Source organism: Lepidochelys olivacea (assembly GCF_965140295.1).
Source record: "Lepidochelys olivacea isolate rLepOli2 genome assembly, chromosome: 16".
Classification (NCBI taxonomy): Eukaryota; Metazoa; Chordata; order Testudines; family Cheloniidae; genus Lepidochelys; species Lepidochelys olivacea.
The window spans coordinates 22835918-22862131 of NC_140426.1; the positions used below are offsets into that span (position 1 = coordinate 22835918).

Consider the following 26214-nt stretch of genomic DNA (forward strand, 5'->3'; position numbering starts at 1 on the left):
TCGCGAGAACTCCCCGAGCAACCACGCTGGGCGTAACTAAGAGGCTCCTTTCGCGTCCGCCCAATTGCAAACAAAATGGCGGGCCCCCGCCGCTCGCTGGTTGGCTGCTGTCAGGCGAGGGGCGGGACTAGTCTGGCAAGTCCGCCCCGTGGCCTCCTGGCCAGGCCCAGGGCGAAGTGGTCCGCTGGGGCCGGGGTGGCGACGGAGGTGGCCGGGCCGGGCCGGGCCGTGCGAAGACGTCTCGCCGCCCCCCCCCCCCCAGTCACTGTGGGGTGTTAGTGACGCCACGCCGTGCTGGCCCCTTCCCAGGGGTGGCTGCAGGGGGCCCCTCCGAGCCCGGGCCCCAGGGAGCGGCCCAACCCCAGGCTGCGGCCGGGTGCCCCACCCTCCGGGCAGCCGCTGCCGGGGGCGGGGGGTCACACAACGCCCCGCCGTGGCTTCTCGGGAGGCTGAACCACGGCAGCCCCGCGCTGCTAATCCTCCACAGTACGAGTCAGGCTCAGCCCCAGTAACCCCCTTGCTCGGCGTTGCCTCCGTCAAACACAAAATAAACCCGAACACGAGGGCGCTGGGTATCCAGGGAGCAGCCTCCCCAGCCCGCTCCTTCCCGCAAGCCTCCCTCGCCGCGCGGGCAGAGCTGTGGGGCGCCATCCCCACCCAGGGCCTCAGCTGGCCTCGGACAGGCGAGCTCTCCGCGACCCGCGCATCTCGCTTAAGGCACGGGGCCAGACCGGCTGCCTTTTGTTTCAACTCAGTTCTTTACACTTCGCGCAAGGGCAGTAATGAATGTAAAATGAAGGTAATATCTATCCGCTGCTGAGCTAATTAGATGATAACGAAGCCGGCGGCTGTGCAGGAAAACTCCACGGCTGGGGGTGGCGGGGGAGAAGGGAATTCTCCCTCCATACTGTGGAGTATCAGCACAGCTGCTCCCTTGCCCTCTGTTTGGGGGGAGGAGGGGGGGGATTGAGTAGTAGAGTTACGGAGTTGTAGACCCATTGGCCTTGCTTGTCCTAGGCACCATTGCAAAGTGATGTGCAGGGGTACGGACTTTCCTTATCCAGGCTCTCCACACTCCCTTATCACATGTGTGCCCTGCAAGTCTGACAGTACCGTTGTGCTGAGGATGGTCTGTGCCTGCAGGGGAGGTCGGAGTAAGAGGAAAATGCGTCCTCTTTCAATCTACGAGGAATAGGCCAGGCAAATGAAGCTTAGAGGATACCTGAATGTTTCCATTTTGTAAAGGGTTTTGAATGATCTATGATATTAAATATCTCTAAAAGGTCACTAACAATAGCAGAGTAACCTGGCCCTCATCCTTTGCCCGGGAATGAGATAGTTAGCAGTACAGTACTATAATTGTAGAAAGTTTTGGTCTAAAGCTAGACTTAGACCGCTGTGCTAAGAAGTTTGCAATGATCTGCTGATTAATACATTTTCTAGTCGCTTGAGAGACCTGACAGTAACATAATGCAGGTTTGAGATAGTGTGACTGTCTCTATTCATGAACAGTTGAATTCTTAAAGGGACATTGTCAAAAAGTTTTAGGCCTGAAATGCCTAATACTACTTTTCACTTTTATAGCACCTGCTATCTGAAGATGTCAAAATGCTTTAAAATATTCATAAATTAAGCTCCAGAATCCAACTTGCTGGGTGTCCTTGGACAAGTCACTTAACATATGTGTGTACAGATGGAGAAAACACACACATATGTTAAGTGACTTGTCCAAGGACACCCAGCAATTCAGTGGCAGAGCTGGGAGAACTCAGAGTTTACTTCCTGCCCTTTAGCCACAACTACGTGCTTCTTCCAATCAGCTTTGTGTTTAAGAAAAAAAAGTTTTACAGAGCCAACTATTATTAGAAAGGTTTTTTTTAAATCAAATTCAATTACTTTTAACGTTATTTTTTTTTAAATGTCAAACAATCCCTTGCAGCGTGAAATCCAAAACATTTTCTGATGCTTGTGCCTGGGAAGGAGAAAGTGAAGCTGGCTAGAGATAAACGTGGAACAATTCAGGCTAGATGTATTGTCCCAACTGACTGAAAGGTTGCAGATATACAGTGTGTGAGATTGGTAACATGAAATAACTTTTAAAACCTCCAGGGTTGTCAACAGGTAACGATGTCATTAAAAGCTAGAGAGACTTTCTTTCTAAATGCTTCTTAGGTTTGTGCACTTTGAGCACATTGTTTCCTTCATATTCAAATATCTTATTCTGGGAGGCGGGAGCTAAAAACATCCTAGTTCTGCTCACATTCAGATATCACAGTGATGGGCATAATAGGCTTTGGCCAAGTCCAGTGAACGTCACAGTGTCAAGTTCCCCATCTTTTAAATGGAAGAATAATAATACTTACTTTCATTACAAGAGCGTTTGGAGGATTAATTAACTATCCAACCCCGGATTGATTTACTCACTTGAGTAGTGTCAGGGAAGCGTGACTCACATAAACCACAGAAAGGAATTTTTAAAGGGGCAGAATGTCTTTTCCCAGCAGGAAGAAAAGGAGTACTAGTGGCACCTTAGAGACTAACCAATTTATTATTCCCAGCATGGACTGTAGCCAAGACTCAGGGCAAGTACTGTGGAGTCTCCAATGACCAAAGATGAGGGATCTGTCTCTAAAACTACAAATCAAAAGCTTCCCCAGGAATCAGATTCTTCTGTGTCTAAGAATGGCAGCGTACATCTGCCCTTGCACCCTCAGTACCATTCAGGGGACTGGATTAGATGACCTCTCGAGGTCTCTTCCAGTTCTAGGATTCCCTGAGCCAGCGGCCCCCGGCCCACACTAAGTAGGGTGACCATCCCTCCCATTTGGGCGGGGGCAGTCCCTTTTATAAACCCTGTCCAGGCCGTCCCAACTTTTTGGGGAAAGTGGGCATTTGTCCTGTTTGCTCTTGCCAACTTGCTCAAACAGCACAAATGGAATGGGGGGTAGCAGGGATGCCAGCCCCGCTGGGTGGGGGAGGCAGGGCTCGGGTGTGGGGCAGGCAGGGCTCAGGTGAGCAGCGACGCCAATCCCGGGTGGGAAGGGGCAGCCGTGCTCCGGGAGAGGCGGGGACGAGCCCTGGGCAAGGAGCGGGGCCTCAGCCTAGCCCCAGGCGGTGTCCAGTTTTCCCTTTGGGAAATCCAGTCGCCCTAACATGGGGGCCCCGTAATGCATTCTGCAGAGCGAGGAACAGACCGGGCAGCACACGATCCCTTCCCGCAAGCGAGCAAATCCCAGCTCTACCTTCGGGCTGCCTGAGAGCGGCTCCTGCGGCTCTGTGCCCTCGCCTTGCCCGGTCGGGCGGCAGGTAGCCCACGAGCCGGGCACCGGCCCCTCCTGGCAGCAGCAGCAGGAGGAGGAGTTTCCGTGACCATTGCAAACACCCCTCCCGGCCAGACCCGCCTTGGTGCCGCGGCCACCGGTCCCAGCAGCGCTCTGGGGCTGAGCAGGCGGAGGGACGGGCTGGCAGCACCGGCCTTGGCCCTGGACTGCAGGATGAAGATGGACTGGCTAACTCAGCGCTGCCAGCTGCCGGCCGCCCAGAGCTGCACCCGTCCGGGATGCTTCACTTTGCTGCTGGTAAGATGGATCCCTTGGATGCAACAGGCTGTGAACCCCTGGAGGGCTGCAGAGGGCTGTGAGCCCAGGCAGGTTGCAGAGACTGTATGGGACAGTGCCCGGGCCAAGGCGATGTCACTTTGAATGATCGTTTCCGCTGGTCCCTGGGGCACGCAGCTGCTCAGCATGGCAGGCAAGGAGACCGGGGGAGCTGCTTGGGGGAAGATGAATCTGTGAGCAAGAGGCATCTCACCTGAACACCCCCCCTCAGGCCCCGTTCAACTCCTCACATGCTGCAGAGCAGAGTGTAAACGAGTCAATGTGTTCGTTCCTGTTTTGTTGGGTACTTCATAACAGATTGATTTTTCCGGGACACTAATTGCACACAGCTGAGTGCATTTTCCAGCAAACTTCTCCCCATCTGTGGGAAAGCTGCAAAGATGCACTTAGCAGAGTACAAAATTCTCTGTCTTGGGACAATGCAGATCCCAGGACAACTTACGCTTTCAGTATTTAGAAAAAAGACCCATGCAAATGCCAGTCTGTATATAGATAAATTCCTGATGCCCAGACATCTAATCTAGTGGGTGATTACTGAGATGCAGATGTAGAGACTGAGGGGCCAGACAGACTTACAAAAAATTGACCTGAGAAAAGAAACACACACATGGAAAATATTCCCATGTGAACATTTTCAGACTTCTCATTTGTTTGGAAGGTAATTTTAAAAAGTTTCTTTCACCATTGTTGAGGAATCCTTGCTCTACTCAAGGCTGCCATGATGGTTTCATTTTTAGTGATGCGTCAACACTAGAGTTGTTTATCAAAAACACTGAATACAGGGATTTGAAACCCAGCTCAAAACCAGTCCTAGGTTTTGTTTTGCATAACCTAAGTGATGAGATTTTGCAAAATCCAGGACATTCGCAATTTTGCAAAATCTCATCACTTAGGTTATACAAGCTTTTGGGCTACACAGAACTTTCCAGTCTCACATTTTTCAGTGATTACATGGAGTGTTGGTGTAGCCCCATGGGTCCCAAGATACTAGAGAGACAAGGTGGGTGAGGTAATATCATTTATTGGACCAACTTCTGTTGGTGAGAGAGACAAGTTTTTGAGCTACACAAACGTGAAGAAGAGTTCTGTGTAGCCCAAAAGCTTGTCTCTCACCAACACAAGTTGATCCAATAATAGATATTACCTCACCCCTCTTGTCTCTTTAATATCCTGGGACCAACACAACACCAACAAAATTGCATATTTTTCAGTGATCTCACTGAATTTAGGATCTCACAGCTGTGGTTTTTGAATCTAAGTCACTTTAAATATTGACCGCTTTGGGTGTATTCAGATTAACAACCCAGAAGTTTTCAAATCCAAAGTTTTCAATCCAGTTTGGCCTTCACTTGTTGGACAAACCTGAGGAAACAACAGTTGTGTTGTTGCATCAGATTTCTCACTTCTTGTCTGGGGGAAAAACAGGAGGATTGTAAACATTGTATTACTCTTTATTTACAAATGTTGCTCACTGGGACAGCCTCATAAGATGTACATATAACTTTCATGAAGGCTCATGATTGCTATGCTGAACAGAAGGGAGCATATATTTCTCCCCTAATAAGCGGAATAGAAACACTACTCTACTTTGGCAAATACCCATGCCAGAATTGTCTCTTTTTCTGAGTTAAATGTAAGTTGGCAACGTTCCTTTAATCTTAGTGTGCACACAACCAAATTCATCCATGGAGTAGCTCTATAATCAGATGTAGTTATTCCAGGGATGAATTTGACCTAGAAAATTAAATACACAGCTGAGATAACAGTGGACACTGTTGGGTTTCAGTTTGGGTGCTTTTAAATCAGTGCCTATAACAACCATCGTATGCAAAGACTGTATGAGTGATTTATGATTTCCTTCTGTAAATATGTTTTTGCTGTACTTGTCCATAATGGAGACAGAAAGGCAGCAATTCCTTTTGCAATAAATTGGATACCAGGCTTGCATAAAAATCTGATTATCTTCAATCTCTACTGTGCAATTTCTCATAAAACAAATAGTCTGATCAGCCAACCAAACTATACATTGTTGTCTTATTTGTATATTAACGGCCCACTCTTAGAGCTTTACTTCCCTTCAGTGTTAAGTCTGAAATAATAGTTTATACTGAAGGTCAGTTCAGCTTGTTCTTGGTTTTGTTTAAAGGATGGAATGTAATTTATCCCACCAATGAAGTACTTTATTATTCTTGTTTTTTAAAAAAAATAGAAATGGTTTTTATGATTGTCCAGTGGATATTTTTGTACATGCAAGTTTTGAGCATGATGCTTGCTGAAGCAGCTGGCCCCAGACTCCTAGGTTCTGTTCCAGACTCTGAAACTGACCCATTTATGCACTAAACCCACTGCTCTAATGTTGGACTGGACCCACTGCTGGGGAATGTTTATTTGTTTTAAACATTGTTTCTCTGAACTACAATAATAAGCTTTATTGTAATACTGGCAACACAAAGAATGGATACTTTATTTTTGGATCATACATACTGTACATGCTTGGGGTTTCTTTAAAATACAACCTAAATTTGAGGGACACACTTGACCTGGCATTCTCACTGTTGTATTTTGCATTCTTTAGGTAATAACTCTGTCTTTACTGATGTACCCCGTGCTGAAGAGTCTAGGTCTTCAGCTGCACTCTGCAGTCACTGGCAGCTATATCTCGGGAACCCATTCCATTGCTTTCATTAACTGTCCCAATGAACAAGTTGCAAAGGATATTGCAAGGTACAGTGTCACTTTCATTGTTGTTGTGCTTGAATAATTCAAAGGCTGGCTGTCATGAAGTAATGGGTTTTTTGTTTCATTTACAGTAGTTATTTCTGAGGAGGAGGGGGGTTTCTCCCATTTTCTCCACATGACACCCTCTTTCTCTCCCACTCATGCATTAACTCTCTCCCACAAACAGCTCCGTAGAGTAGGAACTCAACCTTCTAAAGGAAGATTGTAAAAAAAAAAATATCTATCTAGCTGGTGCAGAATACAGCTGCCTGCCTCCTTCGAGGCCTAGGCTAATGTGAGCACATCAAGCCTCTTCTCAGATTCCTGCACTGGCTCCCAGTCTGTTTCAGATGCCAGTTTAAGGCCTCAGTCCTAATTCTCAAGGCAATTCATGGATCAAGCAACCACCATGACAGCTGAACTCCTTTGAGACAATGCAGATCACACAGCTCAGCAACACTGCATGAGGGTGGAGAGCAAATTTTTCTGGGTCAAGGGGATCTGGCTATGGAACAAACTTCTCAGGTGAGATTAGGTGAATCCAGAGCATGAGGAAATGTTACCAAACTTTCATCTTTCAAAAAGCCTTATCACCATAGCAAGAATGACACTTACAACACTGACACCCTAACTATCCAAACACTCCTCCAGAAAAAAAAATCCTGTAACAGTTAACCAACCAACCCAAAACAGAAACCAACAAAAATAGCCCAAGCAGAGATGCTACCCTAGAAAGGATAAAGTGTCAGAGACTGCTATGAAGTCCACTAGGGACTTTGCTATTGCTATTGACTTTATGTAGAAAGTGCCCAGATGCTACAGTGATGGATGGCAGTATAAAAGCCTAAGATAAATAAAATAAAATAAAGAAAAGAAAACAAAACCAGGCCAAAAAAAAGGGGGGTAGGGGGGAGACAAAATCTGCCACTCAATGCCCCTCCCTACTCTAATGTATTTTGCAAGGGCTTCAAATACATCTAGATCTTTTTTATTTTTAATATACCATAGATTTGTATGATGAACACTTCAAAAATTCCTAGCTACATGGCTAAATAGCTGCTCTGTTCAGAATACTGGAAATGTTTATAGTGGACCGTTAAGTTTCCTGCAACACCTCTTATGAGCTCTGTTCCCTGCTAACTCTCTGCTTGCCAAAAACTCTGCCTCTCTTCCCTAATAACAGAGTGTTCCCAAACAGCTATTCAGGAAAGAATGGGCTACCAAAAGGCATTTTGTGTCACCCTTAATACTGCAACTGTATCAAGTGTGTTACCACTTCATGTGTATGACAAAAAGAATAACTGTGCATTACTGGTGAGAGGACCATTTAGTCTCTGAAAATGCTACACATTAGCAGCTCCGCAAACATTCTCTGTCTTTGTTCCTTCTCTTCCAGGGAAGGGAGAGGAAATAAATCACTCCCTGGAGTTCATGCCCATTGCTGAGATTTACATGTATTTTGCTCACATTTTTCTTGGTATTAATGAATTAAAGTTGAGCTCAGAGGAATTTGGATTAAGTGATAATGGCTCTGTGGATGAAAGCTTATTTTCCAAAACCCTTTAGCTGCTAGTATGGATGTCTTTATCCTTCTCCTAGATTGCTCACTGAGGTACTTATTCCCAGACTCCACTTGCAAGTATTTTCGTTGGTGTTTGTAAAGGCAGAAAAGGGTTTCAGATTTCAAGGACAGCTCAGCTGTAAACAAATACCTTTTGGGGGCACACCAGTTAGAGCAAGTTATAACCTGAGTGCCCTGCATTGCTATTAAAATTGATACTTAGTAGAAGTCTCCCAGTCTTTACAAAATGGAGATTTTGCTTCTCTGCCTGTGTCTGATTTGGAAAGTTGAGTTTTGTGGGTCCAGAGGGCATGATCAGGCCCTGTAGCATTCTGAGGGTGACCTCACAAATAATCTAAACCAAAAATATTTCAGGCTGATCATTATCTTTTATGAAGAGAAGACTGGGTTACAGCTGAATATTCCATCTGCCCCCAGTTTTGCCTTGTATCGGTGCACATCTTTCTTTACCGTTCTGCTTATTCATATTTCATCTGTCTAGAGCATGAAGACAAATGTGCGCTAATGCTGGGACACAGAAATACACATGAAATATCTAGCCCAAAGCCAGCATGAAGTATACAGCCATTTTCAGCCACCCATCTTCACCTTGTTATTAATATTTGCAGTTCCCACAGGGTTCGTGTGTTCCCTACATCTCAGTTAATCGGGGGGGGGGACCAAACAATATCCCAGGAATTGTACTTTGCACTTCTGTGGTGCTTTAAAAACTTGAAGTCTCACAACACCTCAGTATTAAGTGATTATTATAAGCTCTGCACAGCAGTGACCTCCTGCTCATTGGTAAAATGCATAGGACACTGTTGGTACTCTTTAGAGAACAGTCCCTTTCACATAAGAACTGCCTTGCAGGATCAGACCCAGGAGCCATACAGCCCCATACTCTGTCTCCCACAGTGGCCAATACCAGCTGCTTTGGAGGAAGGTAGAAGGATTCCCGTAAACCTCTCATAGGTGATGTTTCTTCCTTGCTTCCAATCAGTTAGTGGTCATGGCAGCCTGAAAGTTGGTCTCTTATTTTTTATCCTGGTACTTTACCTGTTGTGTGGATTAACTGAGGGCTGCAGTCTCCAGGGCTCTCAATCTGGCATGCTTCACCTGCATCAGCTTGATAACTTTTTTCTTGTAATGTATCAGCCACATTCTCTATGTGGTTCTGATTGTGTCTCACCACTATAATCCCTATTGACCTTAATCTCAGACCCAAGACTTTTAGAAAAAAAAATGTCTGATTTTCCTCCTAAACTCTCACACCTCTAGTAGATCATTAGGACTGGTTGAAAAATTTGTGTCAAAACATTTCTTGATGGAAAATTGGGTTTGACAAAATGAAAATTTCCCCAGGAAGTATCTGCTTTCCTCAAAATAATATTTTTTTTTGTCAAAAAAAAACAAAACAAAAACCTGAACATTTTTGGACTTTGGCTATAAACTTTAGTTGTTGGCTGTTTTGGGCCACAAATGTTCAGGTTTTCAACAAAAAGTTGAGATTTTCCATGGGAAAAACCTATGTTTTCTCATTAGCTGTATAGATCATGTTACAAGTAGTAGGGGTTTACAGTTGAAACTAAGAGCTTGTCTGTACATCACTGAATCTGAAGACAGTGGTTTCCCCTAATATCCCTTCTTTCTCCATCCTCTGCTTGCTGAGGTGGCATGCATGCTTTATACAGTTTTCCTCTCCATTTAATACCAATTAAAAGTATACTTTCCAAGTTATCTGGTAGTAATCTGAAATTAACATATCTGAGCGATTGTCATGTCCCTTTCAGTAAGGAGCCTCTTCCAATAATTACAGAACCATCCTTTCAGCTCATCTCTCTTTTAAAATAGACATGGAGGAGTTGGAATGTCTGTGTTGCCGGCACCCAGTGCAGAGAGGCTGAACAACAGCTTGAGTTGGTTCGTTACCCGGTGTGCTACACCCAATAATCACAACGGGGTGGAAAAGCAGAAAAGTTTATTTGCAGCTGCAAAAAGGTACAGGGAGAATAAAATCTCAAATCCTGCACAACAGAGCAGGAAGTTACACAGGCTTTTATACATCCTTTTTCCCAGCATACTTGTCCAATAGCAAGCTGCCCCAAGTATCCATATAGCCAGCCAATCCAGTTCCCAGCTAGTTCCCTGATTCCCTGTATCATTTGTTAAACTATACATAAAGCTGCTTTATTCAGCATTGTTCTTTCATATCTCCCCTGTTTGGCCTTGCTTAGTTTCAGGCAGTCTGACTCTGCAACATACTGTTGCAGATTCTCAGCATAACTGCTGTGTGTGCCTCCAGGCAGGAGGGGGGGCCAAGGACACCGGGGCCTAGTGCGAGGGGGCTTCATCGACACTCGTGGTCTTCCATCCCCCCGAGTTACCTAGTGGCCATGCCCCAGTGTCCCCAACATCTGGACATGTTATAGCTGTCAAACTAGGAACTGCTTCCTGTCAGTTGCAAGGGGCTAGTTAGCTTGGCTTTCCGCCATTAAAATCCTCAGCTCAGAATCTGTTCCTGCTGAAGTGTTAATGTCACCATATCCTCATGCTTCTGTGCTGTATTTTTTCCCCTCTTCCAGTCAAGCTGCCAAACAAGTTTGCTCCAGAAACTGCTCATCTCCAGGAATCGCCATCACTGTCAACTTTTGCCATTAAACTTTGTTCTATGTCCCTTAGGGTGCCAGACAGATAGGGCAGTGCTAATGTAATAGTAGTGCTACCAAAATACAACTTAGAGGTTAATAGAATACCTGCAGTAGACAAAAATAACTTATAGATCAGTGTACATTTAGAATTTTTACTGCTATAAAATACGCCAGCTAGAAGAAGGCCTGAACCAAAGCCCATTGAAGTTAATGAAAGACCCCTGGGGTTTGGATCAGGCCCATAATTCAGATAAAAAATCTTTGTTTGTGTTCAAACCTTAGCCTGGTTTAACAGCAAAGAAATACAGGTTCAAAGAGCTAGCTCTATGTCCAGCTCTTCCCAGCGGTATAGAGCATGTGCACAGCTTAGTTTCTGTGTAGGATCTATAAAAAGTGTAACATTTTGTTTTCTTTTAAGCAGTAATCACATTGTCAAGTAACTAAACAACACATTTGCAACTAGAATGAGCCACTTTAAAGCTGGAACCTAAGCCTTTGGATAGGTTTTTGTGGGAGGGGAGGGGTTGTAAAGAAGCAAAACATTTTGCTATGTAACATGCATTTTTAAATGCCCTTTGTCTTCTGAAATGTTTCCATCTCCAAGTGTTCTTGGTTTGTGCCAGTCACCAACACTTAAACATTCATCAGCAATTGCGAAAATCAAGCATCAAAAATTGTGTCATGCGGTCTGGACACAGATTATCGCCTAGAAAAGCTTTTTATGGCTATTTATGGATGCATAAATACTGAACATTAAACATTAGATGTGCATGAGCCACAGTTTAAATGGCTCCCTAATGGATACCATTTCACAAGTTATATTGCATTCCCTGTCTCAGTCTGTGCTCCACAGGAACCAATTTCTAACCTGCTAATTTGTAGCAAGAATTCTGGATCAAATCTCTGCAGGAAGGACATAAATAGTTTCCTTAAAGGGACAGCATCAGAAGTTTCTTATTATTATGCTTTCTCTGCTATTTGCAATTTTCTGTTAGAAGGCTGATACAGACCTTGTCCTCCTGTTTTTCCTTTTTCATATGGCAAAAATGGATTTTCACTTTCCTGCTCCAGTGTATTTTGGCACATAAGTCAATATACCTTTGCTTTGTTTACATCCTTACTTGTGTCAGGGATAGTATTTATTAATTTGTGCTCTGTCTGCTGGCCAACTGATTGCTGCAACAAGGTGAAATATAACAGCTTGCATAAAAATTGTGTCTCTCTTTTGTTTTAAAAGAGATTTTTGCAATCCAGGGGACATTCCTCGTTAGATTAGAGCCAAAGTTAGCCTTCAGCATTATTGCAGAGGACTCCACAAAAGCAATATAACTTACTGGGAAATGGTCACCTATTTCAGAGGTGTCACCTGAATACTGGAGTAGTTCCCAGGAACTCCTCTGTTCTAATCCCAGCTCCAATAGCGTCTCCCTGTGTGGTTTGGGGTATGTCATGTAATCTCTCAGGGGCAACTTCCTCCTCTGTAAATTTGAGATAGGAAGGATAAATTCTTAACTACTTTAAATGGTTAAGAGGATTAATTAGTATTTTAAAGCACCTTGAGGAGAACAAGGCTAAGTATTATTATAGCAATCAGCAGCATCTTTTGAAAACTGTCCCCCCTTCTGTAGTATGTTACTGCTTCTTCAAATCACTTAGTAAGATAAGACAATATGACCTTGACCTAAATAGCAACACTGAGTCAGTTTCAGCCAGTCACTGGATCGCATCATTTTTCCCCTTGCAAGATACTCTATGCTGCGTGAGATTCAGGCTAAAAACTCAGATCCTGGGGTCACCTGCTCATAGTCTCCCCCATGTTGTTCCACTGGGGAAGAGGTAAGGTTATTTGACTGTCCTTGGGGCATGGCTCCCTCAGAAGGCTGTGCTGCCATACTCTCTTTGGCAGTGGTTGCACCCAACCCGTTCCTCCAGGAGTTTGTAGCCACAGAGGAGAAGTAACTGCTGGGAACCAGCCTAGACCCAAGAGAAGCATGGCCTGGAGAGCAACTGCACGCTGGTGTCTCGCCTCCGCAGTGCCCGATGCTGTGCCACGGAGGGGATTTCCCAGCGTCTGTGGGAAGAAGGCAGTGGAGCTGCTTTTCTCCCCCATCCACCGGTCTGTCTCTTTTCCTTCCTGCTACTAGAGGAGAGGCCAGTCTGTGGTCCTGCATTGCGGCAGGGAGGGTGGTACAAGCCACCTCCATTGTCTCGTGGATCTGGCTGCGGACTGTGTAGACAGACAAAGCAGGTCTAATAATAAAGATGTGAAAAGAAGCTTATGAAAATCCAGATGAGAACCCAGGCTATTTAAATAGCTTTGCTTTATGGGTTAGGTGCCAGATTTGAACCCGTTACATAAATTGCATACTGGTACTGTGGCCTGGACGTCTTCAGACAGCTGACGTGTTAGTTACTATCTGTGCTGATTTAGGTTGCATTTGGGGCAGGTCACCCTGTGATGTTGTACAGTCCTCAATCTACACATGGTATTTTCACAGCTTGTGACATGAAATCCTCCTTTAAGGATAAAAGATTCACTAGGGGATATAGGTTGTTTCATAAACCCACCTAGGATATATCATAATCTGGATGTAAGGGTGATATTTTTAACCTGCTCAGAGCCAAAACAGGTTTGTTTTATTTTGTTTGAAGTAGCTAATAGTGTACAAACATCAGGGTTGGTTTAACCTTCAAACCCACTGAGGGTTAATTCCTACAGCTGGGTGGATTTATTCTTTCATTCTTTAGTCACTCCTGCCTCCTCGTCCGGAACTTTGAGGTCATATTTTTGACTCAAGTGTAATTGCTAGGAGTTTAATGTTTTCATTGCCATAGCGCTAAGTACAAAACACAGGCCAGAGTTAAAGGAAAACAAATTACAAGTCTAAAAGGGCCGTGGCTTCAAAAAACATTTACCACAATTTTGAGGGCAGAAGGTGCAAAAGAAACAAGCTTGATGGTCTCTCCAAAAGCGAAGAGACACTGGTGAGGTGTTTTGTTTTGTTTTGTTTTTTAATATGGAACGCTTCACGAATTTGCATGTCATCCTTGCGCAGGGGCCATGTTAATCTTCTCTGTATCATTCCAATTTTAGGCACAACATTTGACCTAGTACTCCTAGCCCTCTTCCTACCCTCCCCCACAGTTGCTTCTCTGCTCACTTCTGCTGGCAGCCCAGATGTAACGTGCTGGCAGCCCTGCAATAACAAACTAGTCCACAACCAAAGGAGGAAAATTTCAGGAAGGAATGGATTTGGGTTTCAGATTTCTAATAACTTTCTGGTATGAAAAGGCCGATGTTGTTAAACCTTTAGTACATTTGATGATTTTTAGTCTGCTGTGTATGCAGGAAGCAGAGTCTCATGGTGTGAGTTTATGACTGGGAGTCAGGGACGCCTTTGTTCTAATCCCAGCTCCATTTCTTAATCTCAGCCTCAGTTTCCCCACTTGTAAAATGGGGATAAGACTGATACATCATGGGGATGGTGCAAGGTTTCATTAGCTAACGTTTGAGACTGCCATCTGTGTCATACAAGTCCTGCATTTTTCCCCAGGCCAGCACTGAGGCTGGAATCTTCAGGGTCTATCAGCAGCAACCTGGAGGGACCCTCCCCCTGGCTGAGCCAGTAGGAGCCAGGCTGAGCTAATCTCTGCTGGAAACTGATTAAACAATCATAACTCGTGCCTGATGTCAAGGGTTGTCACTGGAGGAAACAGCTCAAGGTTAACTTCCCAGCACAAGGTGGAGGAGGGTGCTAGGAGTGGAGGAAGCACCGTGTATTTACAGACTCACCTTGTCTGTTCTGTTTAGGGCCATTATGGATAAAAAGCTGGCTGCCTGCGTGAATATCCTGCCGAAGGCCTCGTCTATGTGAGTTGCACTGAACGTTCCTCAAAAGGACATACTTGTCTGCAAATGGAAGCCTAAGCCAGGAATAGCAAACCCAAGAGGTGCCGATGCACCCACAACTGGCTCAGGACTTCTCAGGATTAGGCCAATGAAACCATGCAATTGGGAGACCAAATTATTTGTAGAAGGCTGAACTGCTTTCCAATTGCTAGACAGGGAGATTATAAGAGTGACCCCTGTACTACCACAGTGCATTAAGCATATTAAGAATAGGGGGTGGATGGAAGACATGCCTGCCTGTGGCCATTTGTTTATTGGTTACTTAGGAATAGAAGTCTTCACAAAGAAGATTTTAGTGTCTTTCACCATGATGTAATGTGGGTTGCTTCTTTCATGAGACCTAAACTTATAATATTAATTGAGGTCTTCAGACGGTAGGAAGGGGCAGCCTTTGGCCCCAGTACTCACAGGCATCCCGGGCCTTCCACCCACAGATCGGAAACCTTGTCATTACAGAATGAAGCTCGAGAAATGGCGGGGGGGGCGTATTAATAACCTCATTTCACAGCTGGGAAACTGAAGCATGGAAAGGTGTGGTGACTAGTGCATGGTCACACACACAGAGCCAGGACTGGCACAAAGATCTTCCATTTCCAGTGCCTTAGCCACAGGAACATCCTTCCTCTCTGAGGGCCTGCCCCAAAGCCCAATGAAGCCATCCACTCCAAGGCAGACTTCTGTGGGCTCTGGATCAGGCCCCAAATGCACCACACAGCTCCCCACCAGCCACAAATCTATCTGGGGCCCTTCCCACCCGTTCCTAAGCTGGCTGGTAGAGCCGAACAACAGCGCTCCAAGCAGAGCTGGTCCAAGTAGTGCAATTCTCTAACATTTCTCCCACTCCACTAACCCCTCGGTAGCCCTGGGCTCACCAGCCCCATCTCAGGAGGAGTCTCTGTTCCGACGTCGATCTCTTGCTGGGCAGTCTCAATCGGGGTGATGCCATTGAACTCGACTCCTGCAGACCCATCCTGTGAATAGCTCCTCTCTGTTTTTGGAATGATGTGTGATAATCCGTGTAAGGCTGGATCCAGGTCACACATATGCGCACACAGCTGTTTTAGCCTCCTCCTTCCCAGGCCAACTGAGCCCCTAGCTGCTGATCACTAACCTCTCTGACGCCTCCAGATGACTCCTGGCTTGAGGCTCCAGGCACATGGGTGGCACGATGGCAGCATTCTGCCAAGAGAATTGTTCTAAAAGGGCACGAGTGCGATCAAGGAGATTTGCTCTTTGTCAGTCAGTGAGAAAGAAGAGGGGCTGGGATCATTTACCTGGTGAAAGCCATTTCTGCAGAGAGTTATTCCCCAGCCGCCAACACATAGGGTTCAGCCAGCTATCAAGCAATCATTTTACTTCCTTTCTAGATTTCCTACAAGAGACACCGATATAGCCCTGGTTAGTATGGGCAGGTGCCATGCAATGTGCTGTACACAGAGCTGCTGGCCTATAGCATCCCCCGTTATTCCAGTCCTGGGCCCCCCAAACAGCCCTGGCAACAGACTTTGCTGTTCCCTTGCCGGTCCACACCCCAGCATAGCTCTGCCCACTCCCCTCATTCCTGACGTTCAGACTCCCCTACTAATCTTTCCCCCCGCCCAGTTCTGCTGGGGCACCTCAATCCTGACCCATGGTAGCTCCGGCCACTCCAACATTACAGATGAGCCCTCATCTCCCCTGTGTAGCCCTAGTCCCAGGCAAACAGCCGGACATTGCCTAGGGTGATAAATGTTCATTTTTCATAAATGCAGTGATTGCTTTTGAGATTGTCACATCCAAAGGGGGTTCTGACATGAAAGTCATTTAAAATGCTTACAGTTGCCTGGTACCTCAGTGCCTCTCCCCATGCTTGGATCAGCAACAGGCTGCCAGATTTCTCCTCGCTCTGCAGACACGAGGCTCAGGCAGACAATCTACCCCTGAACTCTCTACCCTTAGTACATGCTTACAAAGCCCATTAGTGTGCTTGGGAAGCGAGCCTCTTTGCCCATAAATTTCATCCAAGGCGTTCATTCCCTACCGTGTCCAAACAGCCAGACTTCGTTCCCAAACTTGCAATGCGCTCTGCTTGGGCAGACCCCTGGGCCAGCACAGAGCACCACTGACCTCGGTGGGGCTCCACATGGCTGCAAGGGTCCACCTGTGCTGGACCAGGGCCTTACTGAGTACAGGAGAAAGCTTTCAGCAAGCAATCTGCCGAGTTCGTGACTCCCCCTATTCAGTCAAATCCCTAGCAAATGATTTGAAAACGTGACATTTCTAGAACGACACAGAACAAAATAAAGAAATGTGACCTTGTAGCATGCACTGAACAGGCAAAAATCAAAACACAATAATAATACCTAGCTCTTACAGAGTATTTTCCTTCAGCAGATCTCAAAGCACTTCGCTGTCTTAAATGGATTTTAATGCCGAGTCAGTATAAATGGGGCTGCAGTCATTTACTATATTTCTTTTTTCTTCTTCTTTTACATCTAGGTATTTTTGGGAAGGAGAAATAGAAGAAGCCACTGAAATACTTCTAGTAAGTGTCTGGTCCTGTGTATCTAGTAGAGACACGTTTTTAAGAGGGGTCCCATTTCTGACACTCACCTACAATTAATTCAACTATTATGAGGATTTGCGGGGACAGCTCCAGCTCAGGGCAGTAGTGGCCAAGAATTGGTACCGTCTGAGCACTGTGTGAAATGGATTTGGAGGTTCTCTCTCCAGTTCCTTGAGGACAGGGGTCCGCATCACAGAAACCCCCAGCAGAGAGACCCTGGCCTCAATGAGCCACAGTAGGCTGGACTCTCACTTCGGGAAGGTTCCATTCAGGTCAGGGCACAGCAGCAGGCAAGGAGGGGTCAACGTTTAGTTTACTCAGCGGGGCTGTGAAGCCAACATTTTTCCTGCGTGTATGTGGCTAGAAGCACCAGCCCCATTGTGCTGGGCACTTTCCAGACAGAATGAGCGAGTCCCTCCTCTGAAGAGTTTGCAGTCTAAACAGACAAGGCAGGGGAATTACATTTTACACACAACACCGAGCTCTTTTATGATGCTTTTCATCAGTAGATCTCAAAGCACTCTACAAAATGAAGTAATTGTCATTACCCCCATTTTACTGATGGGAAACTGAGGCACAGAGCAGTGAAGTGACTTGTCCAAAGTCACCCAGCAGGCCAATGGAAAAAGCTGGGAACAGAACCAAGGTCTCCTGAGTCCCAGTCCAGTTCACTAGCCACTAAGCCACACTGTCTCTCAGATGGGAAACTGAAGCACAAAAGGATTAAGTGATTTGCCAGACATCCTGCTGCAGAAGGTGCTGGTGTATTTCAGACATCTCCCTAGCTCAAAGTTATCTGAATAATTTGCATATGCCATAATATTGGTATGAGACTTCCTAAGTGACTTTAATTCCCTCAAGAGAACTAAAGTAGATACTGTCAGCACTAGTGTGGACGCATCGGGTGTGAGAACAATTCAGCTGTCCCGGGTTACATTTCTCTTTACTTCATTTCTTTTTCTTTTACAGCTAGTGAAAACAAGGACGTCAAAAATAAGTGAATTATCAGACTACATCAGGTGAGGCTCCTGCCTGTTGCAAATGATATTTTCCCCCTAAACTAAATTTGCCATCTCTAACTCAACCAGTCAGAGGACAGTTACTTCCTCCCAACACCCATGTGTAGTCGTTTAGCTTCTGCATGTGCCAAATATCACAGACACCATATCAATTCAAAGCTCACACTAAAATGAAAAACTAAGTAAAACCCAGCTGGTTTCTGGTTGAAATGGAGTCCACATACCTCAAAAAAAACTCTCTAAGGTTCACCAACATGGACAGATGTTCAGCTTTTGTGTTGTAGCCATAGGCAATTCACAGAATCAGTGCAAAACTAGGTGAAACAGAGTTGTTTGCTCTTAGTCATACCTTTGAAGGAAATATTTTTCTCACAACATGAAAAATTAGCCTGTGGAACTCACGGTCCCAAGATATCACTGAATTATCAAGATTCAATTATATGGAGCCACTGATATGGATAACAAGAATATCGAGAGTCATCATAGTAAATAAATAAGAGCTTTGGAGAGGATATCAACCCTGATGCTTCAGGGGTTAAGTCAACCTCTAACAATGGGGGGATAAGAAGGAAACTTTGCCTTAAAGCAGGTTACCCTATAACTGCCTACTTCAGGGTTTCTTGCATCTTTCTCTGAAGCATCTGATACTGGCCATGGTTGGAGACAGGATGCCAGGCTAGATGGGCCACTGGTCTGATCCAGTCTGGCAATTCCTATGTGTGAATGATTCCCTCTCTTCCCTGCCAGCCCCAAGAAGGGAAGTGGTACTGTCCCACTTCTCCCTTCTTGGGGCCCTAGGGACTCTGCAACAGACCCTCTTACCTCAATAACACCCCTCCTTGGGGCTGATTTGTTACAAAACCTAGTGCAAATAATCCATCGCAAAACACATCCATTTATCATACCCACTGCATATAGTCCTTAGAATCCCCCAACATCTAGCCCATCAGTGTAACACATACCATAGTCCAGCATCTTCCACCACACCAGGCTCTTCTTCAGTCGTCTCTTGTCCTACCAGCATGGCCACCCCAGTCCTTCCAGCAGGAGTGCCACTCCACTCTTCCCAGTAGGAGCCTACCCGCCCTCAGCTTCTCTGCTGGGAGTTCCTCTTCATCAGGGGAGCATCCGCCACTCCCTGGTTCCATTAACCTCTCATCTCAGAAAGACCAGCAGGTAGGCCCTTCCACTGCTCCCCTGGCCCTCGGCCCCTTCTCTTCTGTTTCCAGCTCTCCAACGTGCAGACGTCAGCCGCTCCGCTGATTGCCTGCCTTCAGCCTTCCCTGGTGCTTGGCTTCAGCTTGGAAGCCAGCAGGCAACTCCCGCTGCTGCTCTCCTGCCTTCAGTCCTTTCCAGCCCTCTAGCCTTTCCTCCGGTTTGGAGAGATCAATTGGCAAACCGCTCTGCAGGCAGTCCACCTGCTACCCACCTACCATTGCTTCCATCAGGGACCTCCCACAGGTGCTGCCCCTTCCACTTTCTTGGTCAAACTGGCAACAGCTGTACTTGCATAAAGGCGCTGGACCACCTTCATTTAAAGGGGCCAGTCACCCTGTGATGCTGTGTTTACTTAAACCCCAAACTCACAGCAAAAAGCTCATGGATTTTGAATCTACATGATCTGAAGAGAAGGGCCACGGAACTGCTTTGAAGTCAGAGGCAAAGCTCTGGAGGCCCTTCTTGAAAGGTGCTCCTGTGAACTGAAAGCTTCACGTTTCTTGGGGCTGTAAGTAAAATTGAGCTTGTTCCTACAGCAGAATTGATCCACTCCCATTGGGGGGCTGTGTGTGTTTTCCATTTTAGATCCCTGCATCCTTTTGAGATTCCTGAATTTATCAGCCTGCCTATAGACCAAGGAAACCCCCTCTATTTAAAATGGATTGAAGAAGGTGTCTCCGATGACTAGCTGGAATGCACCATTCTGTCCTTCTCCAGACATACCCAGCGTTTCCTTCCTGTCAGGGGTAGAGGACATTTGCTTTGGCGCTCTAGTCTTCTCTCACTGCAGGCGGGACTGGTGCATACATACCGAGGGTGATAAAACCCCAAGGGAATGTAGGTAGCACAAGTGCCTGGGATTTGGAATTTGCCTCCTACTTGAAATACAGTTTAACGGACACTCCTCATTTGTGTAAACCTAAGTTCTACTGAGCATTTAGCTACACATCGTAAGTAGAGCCCGAAGCAGAGAAAGGGCACATGTTGTCTAAGAATAGTTCCAAAGTTGTGAACAGTGGAGTTTGCAAAGGTGTGTGTGGTGGGATGTGAGCTCCTAGGGAGACTCTGGCTATTTATAGGACCAGAGGGTGAAAATGCACATGACAGGGCCCCAGCAACACAATCCACGGAGAAGGACCAGAGTTCCAGTCCACAGGCTGTCAGGGGTTGGCTGCACTGCAGAGGAAGCATACGCAGCCCCAGTGACGGTGAGCAGAGGTGACCATTGGTCTGTCTGCCCCCTGAAGAAGGGTTGCGGCAAAGCAGGGGAACCAAAGATGGGGAAGGTCCTGCCGAGCCCTCTGCCCCCTTGCCCAAATGAACGTAAATCAGGATGCAGCAAAACATCCCATGATGCACCAGCTCACATCATCTCCTGCTGTGCAGCACCATTTGCAGCAACATGTTGCTTTGTATCCTGACAGGGCAGCCGAGGCAGTTTACCAACAGCCAGCCATTCAGAGTGCGGCCCACTGAGCATTTGTGAAAGGATCCCGGGCAGCGCAAACAAGGACCCACTGGGGTGGGACTGGGGGACGCAGCTGACAATAGCCTACTGCTTCTGGGAAGAGCACAAAGAGTTAATGCTCCCCAGAGCGTATAGGGATGCCTAAAGGCAGCAGGGATCCAGTGCAGGCCTGTGCCAACATTGCCAGGCTAAGGAGACAAACTGACATACCTGGTCCCAACAAAAGCTTCCCTCTGACTAAAGCAAACGCTTTTTCTCCCTTGGCAGCCTGTAACACTGCAAACAGAGGCACAGGCTTGTAAATTATGGAGCACTATGTAGTAATTGATGCGTCTGAAACAGACGCGTTTCTTACTCCTGGTGCCTGGTTTGCTCTTAGACTTTTGTGGTTACGAAAAGGCCAGTTGGGCCGAGAGGGGCAGTCCTGCTCTGACATTGATCTTCCGGGGAAATGTGTGTGCGGGAGGGGGTGGATTCTGCAGCACGCTTTGCCCTCGAGTATGTGGGCCAATGTTTGCAGTGAAGCCACCAGGAAAGAGGGGTCCCTTTGAGAAGGATGAGGACTTTTGGACAGTGTACTGCCAAAATGTTGGCTGTGGGTGACAACTACAGCCTGGGCCTGCTCTTGCTCCCATTGGTCAGTTCTGCCAGCGGTTTATTAATTCACGCAGGGGCTGATCTAAAGCCAATTGAAGCCAATGAGAGTCTCTCCATTGGCATCAGGGGGCTTTGGCTCAGGCCTGTGGTGCCGCTGGTAGGTGTAGCACTTTGCAGGGTGTCAGTTGATGTCTCTGCCCTGAATGTAAAGTATTCAGTTAGCACACAAAGACCTCAGCGTGCTGTGGGGTGGGAGGACAGTTCATGGGATGATAAAACTGAGGGAGCAAGGGGCCAATAGGAAGGGGAAGGGGTCTGTAATGAGAGCAGAAATTGGGTCACTTGAAGCTGTGTTTAAAATCAGATTAACCCTAAGGAAGCAGAACCGGGCTGGCCTTGCTGGAATTGCTTGGCAGATGCTATCAGGGCTGAGGCAAAGGATGCAGCGCTGGAGAATGCCTGACCACTGGAACCACCGCTGCATGCATCTGCCAGTCCAAGAGCACTTTAAATGAAGCCTGGCTCTAGACACTGAAGGAGAGCCATCCCCCACTCAGAGCTGGAGTAAAGTGTGTGGAGCCTGAAGGGCTTCACTCCCTTGAAGCCAAAAACATATTAGAGCAAGTCGGGGGAGGAAACTTGCACGGTCTGAAATTAATTGAGAGATGTGCCCAGGAGTAGTGACATCACTCTCCCTGTGCTCATTATCACCTGCAACAGCTCCTACCAAATGGTGTCACTCGAGATTTCTCTGGCAATTTGCTGTGGTTTTAAATGGGCCCTGGATGTGCTAAACTGCGGAATTAAAGCTAATTTGCAGAGAAATGGCCAGCAACCTGAAAATGGGAGAGAGATTATTAGTGGGGTTGAAGGGCAGATTGGCCAGGTCTATTTGTTTTCTAGTATCAGTTTATTTTTTAGGTCCTGTGAACATTCCAGTGCAAAATGCAATTAGTGGGATACTGGCAGAGCACTTAGATAACACCCCTGCTCCTGCAAAAAAGGAGCCATTAGCTGTTTAATGAGCACAAGTGAGCAGGATCGCTGTTTGACATCACAGACAAAGTAAAGGTCTATCTATACCTTGTCAGATTTGTACCGTGAACCCTGCAAATTGCCTTAGAATTTCATGGTGAAATAAAATGTCCTAGGGGAGGGAGATTTTAACAGGTGAGTCATTTAATAGTCTCAAAAAGAAAAGGAGGACTTGTGGCACCTTAGAGACTAACCAATTTATTAGAGCATAAGCTTTCGTGAGCTACAGCTCACTTCCTCAGATGCATATCGTGGAAACTGCAGCAGGCTTTATATATACACAGAGAATATGAAACAATACCTATTCCCACCCCACTGTCCTGCTGGTAATAGCTTATCTAAAGTGATCATCAGGTGGGCCATTTCCAGCACAAATCCAGGTTCTCACCCTCCACCCCCCCACACAAATTCACTCTCCTGCTGGTGATAGCCCATCCAAAGTGACAACTCTTTACACAATGTGCATGACAATCAAGCTGGGCTATTTCCTGCACAAATCCAGGTTTTGTGCAGGAAATAGCCCAGCTTGATTGTCATGCACATTGTGTAAAGAGTTGTCACTTTGGATGGGCTATCACCAGCAGGAGAGTGAATTTGTGTGGGGGGGTGGAGGGTGAGAACCTGGATTTGTGCTGGAAATGGCCCACCTGATGATCACTTTAGATAAGCTATTACCAGCAGGACAGTGGGGTGGGAATAGGTATTGTTTCATATTCTCTGTGTATATATAAAGCCTGCTGCAGTTTCCACGATATGCATCTGAGGAAGTGAGCTGTAGCTCACAAAAGCTTATGCTCTAATAAATTGGTTAGTCTCTAAGGTGCCACAAGTCCTCCTTTTCTTTTTGCGAATACAGACTAACACGGCTGTTACTCTGAAACATTTAATAGTCTGACTGTGAGGAAACGCTCTGGGGCACTTAGCTGACATAGGAGCTTTGCAGCGACGTAGTGGAAGAGCTCATGGCACATTCACACAGCAGGCCAGCCTCACAGCATGTCAAGGATGGACTGGACTATGGAGATTGAACAGTTCTGCTGGTGCCTCGATCCTGAGCAAGAGGCCCTGATTGCTGCTCCCTCCACTGCCGCTGTTCTAAAGCCCGGGAGGATGTCAGACTCCAGGGCTGTCAAGCCAGCAGCTCAGGACAAAACTACATCCCTGCTCTGTAAAGAGTTGCCCTCTGCCCTGTGCCCTAGGTACATGTTAAAGAAAAGCACAAAACAGTCTGAAATAAACTCGAGTAATTCTGTCTCCCCCAGCTCCTGGGGTCCAAACTGGGTGTGAGCTTACTCTTTAAACTCAGAGTGAAATGCTGGCTCTTTAATGGTTAAAATACCTCAGCTCCGTTCAGTTCAGTGCTCCCTTTAAGGTCCTCTTGCCTAATGGTCTAGTTTAAAGGACTTTCCACATTTCTTAGCCTCTTGGACCAGAGCTATGCAGACTAATCCCGTTACAGTACAAAGTGCATGAGTGCTGCTGTAAATCAGAGGCCTCATCTCCAAAATGCTGCATGCATAAAGCATGCAGGATACAGTATGATAATCCAGGATAGGAAAAAAATGCATCTCTAATCTGCTCCTTTTCATCAGCTGACAGAATTCTAGCTCACACACCACAAGGAAACAGGGCTTTTGTTTCTTTTAATAGGATATGCCACGTCATTGTTGATTATAAACATTGAATTCCCCCAAGCTGAGAACCAGGTCTTTCCACGCTGGCCTTTGTTTTACAGCTAGAAAATACACAAACAAACAGCATATTTAGTAATACTGGCTACAGCCCCTTGCACCGCTGGAATCCTGTCAGATATCACACCGCTAAGCAGGGTCACGCTGGGTCACAGAACTACCAAGAGCCCCTTGGCGCCCCGGGGAGCGATGCTGGGAATTCAGCGGGTGGTATGCCATCCTCTGAGTCAATGTGCCCTCATAGTGATAGTGGGACAGCTGGGCTGCTGCTATTCAGATGAATCATAAAACCACGGTCCTGACCACTTGTAATTAAAGAGCCCACGACCCTTTTTGTTCTAGCCCAAGTGTCCGAGCCAAATTCCAGTATGGGTTCCATCGGGTTTCCTAATGCCTCCGGCTGCTTCTGTTGGACTCCTGTATATTATTTTTATTTCAAAAGTATGTATTCATGAGCTGTTGGCTGCAAATACATGGACACTCTTTAAAATGCCATATTGAAAAAAAAATTTCTAGCTACCTTTATCGCCACAGTAGGATTAACCCTAGGTTAATCAGCTGTTTATTGCTAGAATAAACTGGTTGTTACATTCTGGCTCCCTCAATACCCCCTGTAGAATAAATTGGATATTAGTGTACCGACAGCCAGCTGCGACCTGACATTGTCGTCACCGCCAAGGCCCAGAAAAAGATCATCCTCGTCGACGTCACGGTCTCCTTTGAGAACAGGACCCCGGCCTTTTGCGAAGCCCAAGCTCGTAAACTGGAAAAGTACACCCCCCTGGCCGACACCCTGAGAGCAAAGGGCTACGAGGTGCAGATGGACGCCTTATCGTCGGGGACTCCTGCAACGAGCGTGTGCTGCTGACCTGTGGGATCGGTCGACACTACGCACGGCTCATGCGGCGCCTTATGGTCTCGGACACCATCCGATGGTCCAGGGACGTCTACATCGAACACATCCCCAGCCACTGACAGTACCAGGAGGTGTGAGCCAGAACGACATCATGCATCAACTATGAGAAAGGGACCAAGAGACTTTTTCCATTGGACCATATGAACTGGAACCATAAACTCACTGAACATTAAATCTCACCAAATGAGGGTAATCCATCCTCATCATCGTATCCACTCATTATACTCCACACCTGAACATAGCCATTATATGAATAACATACCCCCATATCTCAATGTCTGTACTTTCACCCATTAACCTTTTACCCCCACTTGGGGATATGGCAGATTATGTATACCTTACGCCATCCAATCCTAAACCTAATTTTGCACCCCTTGATAATCTGTACCTTATTCCTGGGTAACCAGAAACTTCTACGCTTAAACTCTGTACCATTTTCTTTTTATTTTATCTTAATAAAATTCTTAATTCTTTATATCCTAGCCTGAATAGTTGTGCAATTTACGCATTTCACCCAGAGATGGCAGCATGTCACTGGTGGAGAAATAATTCCTCTAAGCAGGATACATAGCTTGCAAATATGCTCTCTCCGTCCTTCATATGCCCACTTAGCTCCAAAATAAAACTTTCCTGGGTGGGAATATAGAAAAAATGTATGAACCAGCCAACTAAATACCCCAAAAAAGCAAAGGAGGGTCTTAGCTCCATAGGTAAGTTCATTTCAATGTATGTGATCAGTTGAAAAATGCCCCCAGGGGACACGTTAGCTAAAGTAATGCTATCTTTAAAGACAACGTATTCTGTTCCAACTTATTAAAAATGCCCAGTGTTAGCTATCCATGTTCAGTGACTCATAGTTACTAACGGAGATCCAGCATCCTACCAGCCCAACTAATAAAGTAATGAACAAAGAAAGGAAACCTCAGAGCAGTTTGTAGCAGTGAAGAATGACACTTTCACCTTTGTTATTAGAAAACAGGTACTAGGAAAAGTATATTGACACTGACCGAGCTTTTAGAATGCCCAGTGTGTGTGTTTAATAACCCTTGAGGTCATCTGCTCAAGAATTTTAATAACCAAACTGCCTTTTCACCGTGTATGTTGTTTCTTTATTTGGTGCAGCGTAGGTAACTTAGCCAATAAAGAAATCTTGGCCCGTGTCAAGTTCTGTCTCTTATGCAGTAGCAGAGTGCGGCAATGATCAATTTGCAAATGCTGCTAGGGCAAGAATTGACTCAACAATAACAGAAAGCACAGCAAACGTTGCC

At 46.1% G+C, this 26214-nt stretch overlaps 1 protein-coding gene across 7 annotated transcripts; it reads left to right on the forward strand.

Annotated features, from left to right (window-relative positions):
* Positions 1–58: 58 nt before the first annotated feature.
* On the forward strand, positions 59–25428 carry LOC311532015 (protein CutA homolog). 7 transcript variants are annotated; one of them, XM_084649997.1, is made up of 7 exons: positions 59–799; positions 3181–3578; positions 6193–6341; positions 14359–14418; positions 16936–16981; positions 17972–18021; positions 24665–25428. In XM_084649997.1, the coding sequence occupies exons 2-7, from the start codon at positions 3495–3497 to the stop codon at positions 24825–24827; spliced, it is 552 nt and encodes a 183-aa protein (XP_084506123.1). In that variant the 5' UTR covers positions 59–799; positions 3181–3494; the 3' UTR covers positions 24828–25428. The 7 variants fall into 7 exon arrangements, with proteins under 7 accessions (XP_084506123.1, XP_084506128.1, XP_084506126.1 ...); XM_084650000.1 differs by lacking the exon at positions 59–799 and having other exon boundaries at positions 2727–3578; positions 24373–24780; XM_084649998.1 differs by lacking the exons at positions 59–799; positions 24665–25428 and adding an exon at positions 19825–22542 and having other exon boundaries at positions 2730–3578.
* Positions 25429–26214: the final 786 nt, after the last annotated feature.

Excerpts from the sequence above, each read along its gene's own strand:
- LOC311532015 (XM_084649997.1), top strand. The coding sequence starts at position 3,495 with ATGAAGATGGACTGGCTAACTCAGCGCTGCCAGCTGCCGGCCGCCCAG. Across the intron at positions 14,419-16,935 it reads CTGCCGAAGGCCTCGTCTAT|GTATTTTTGGGAAGGAGAAA; the intron begins GTGAGTTGCACT and ends TTTTACATCTAG. Across the intron at positions 18,022-24,664 it reads GAATTATCAGACTACATCAG|TGTACCGACAGCCAGCTGCG; the intron begins GTGAGGCTCCTG and ends ATTGGATATTAG.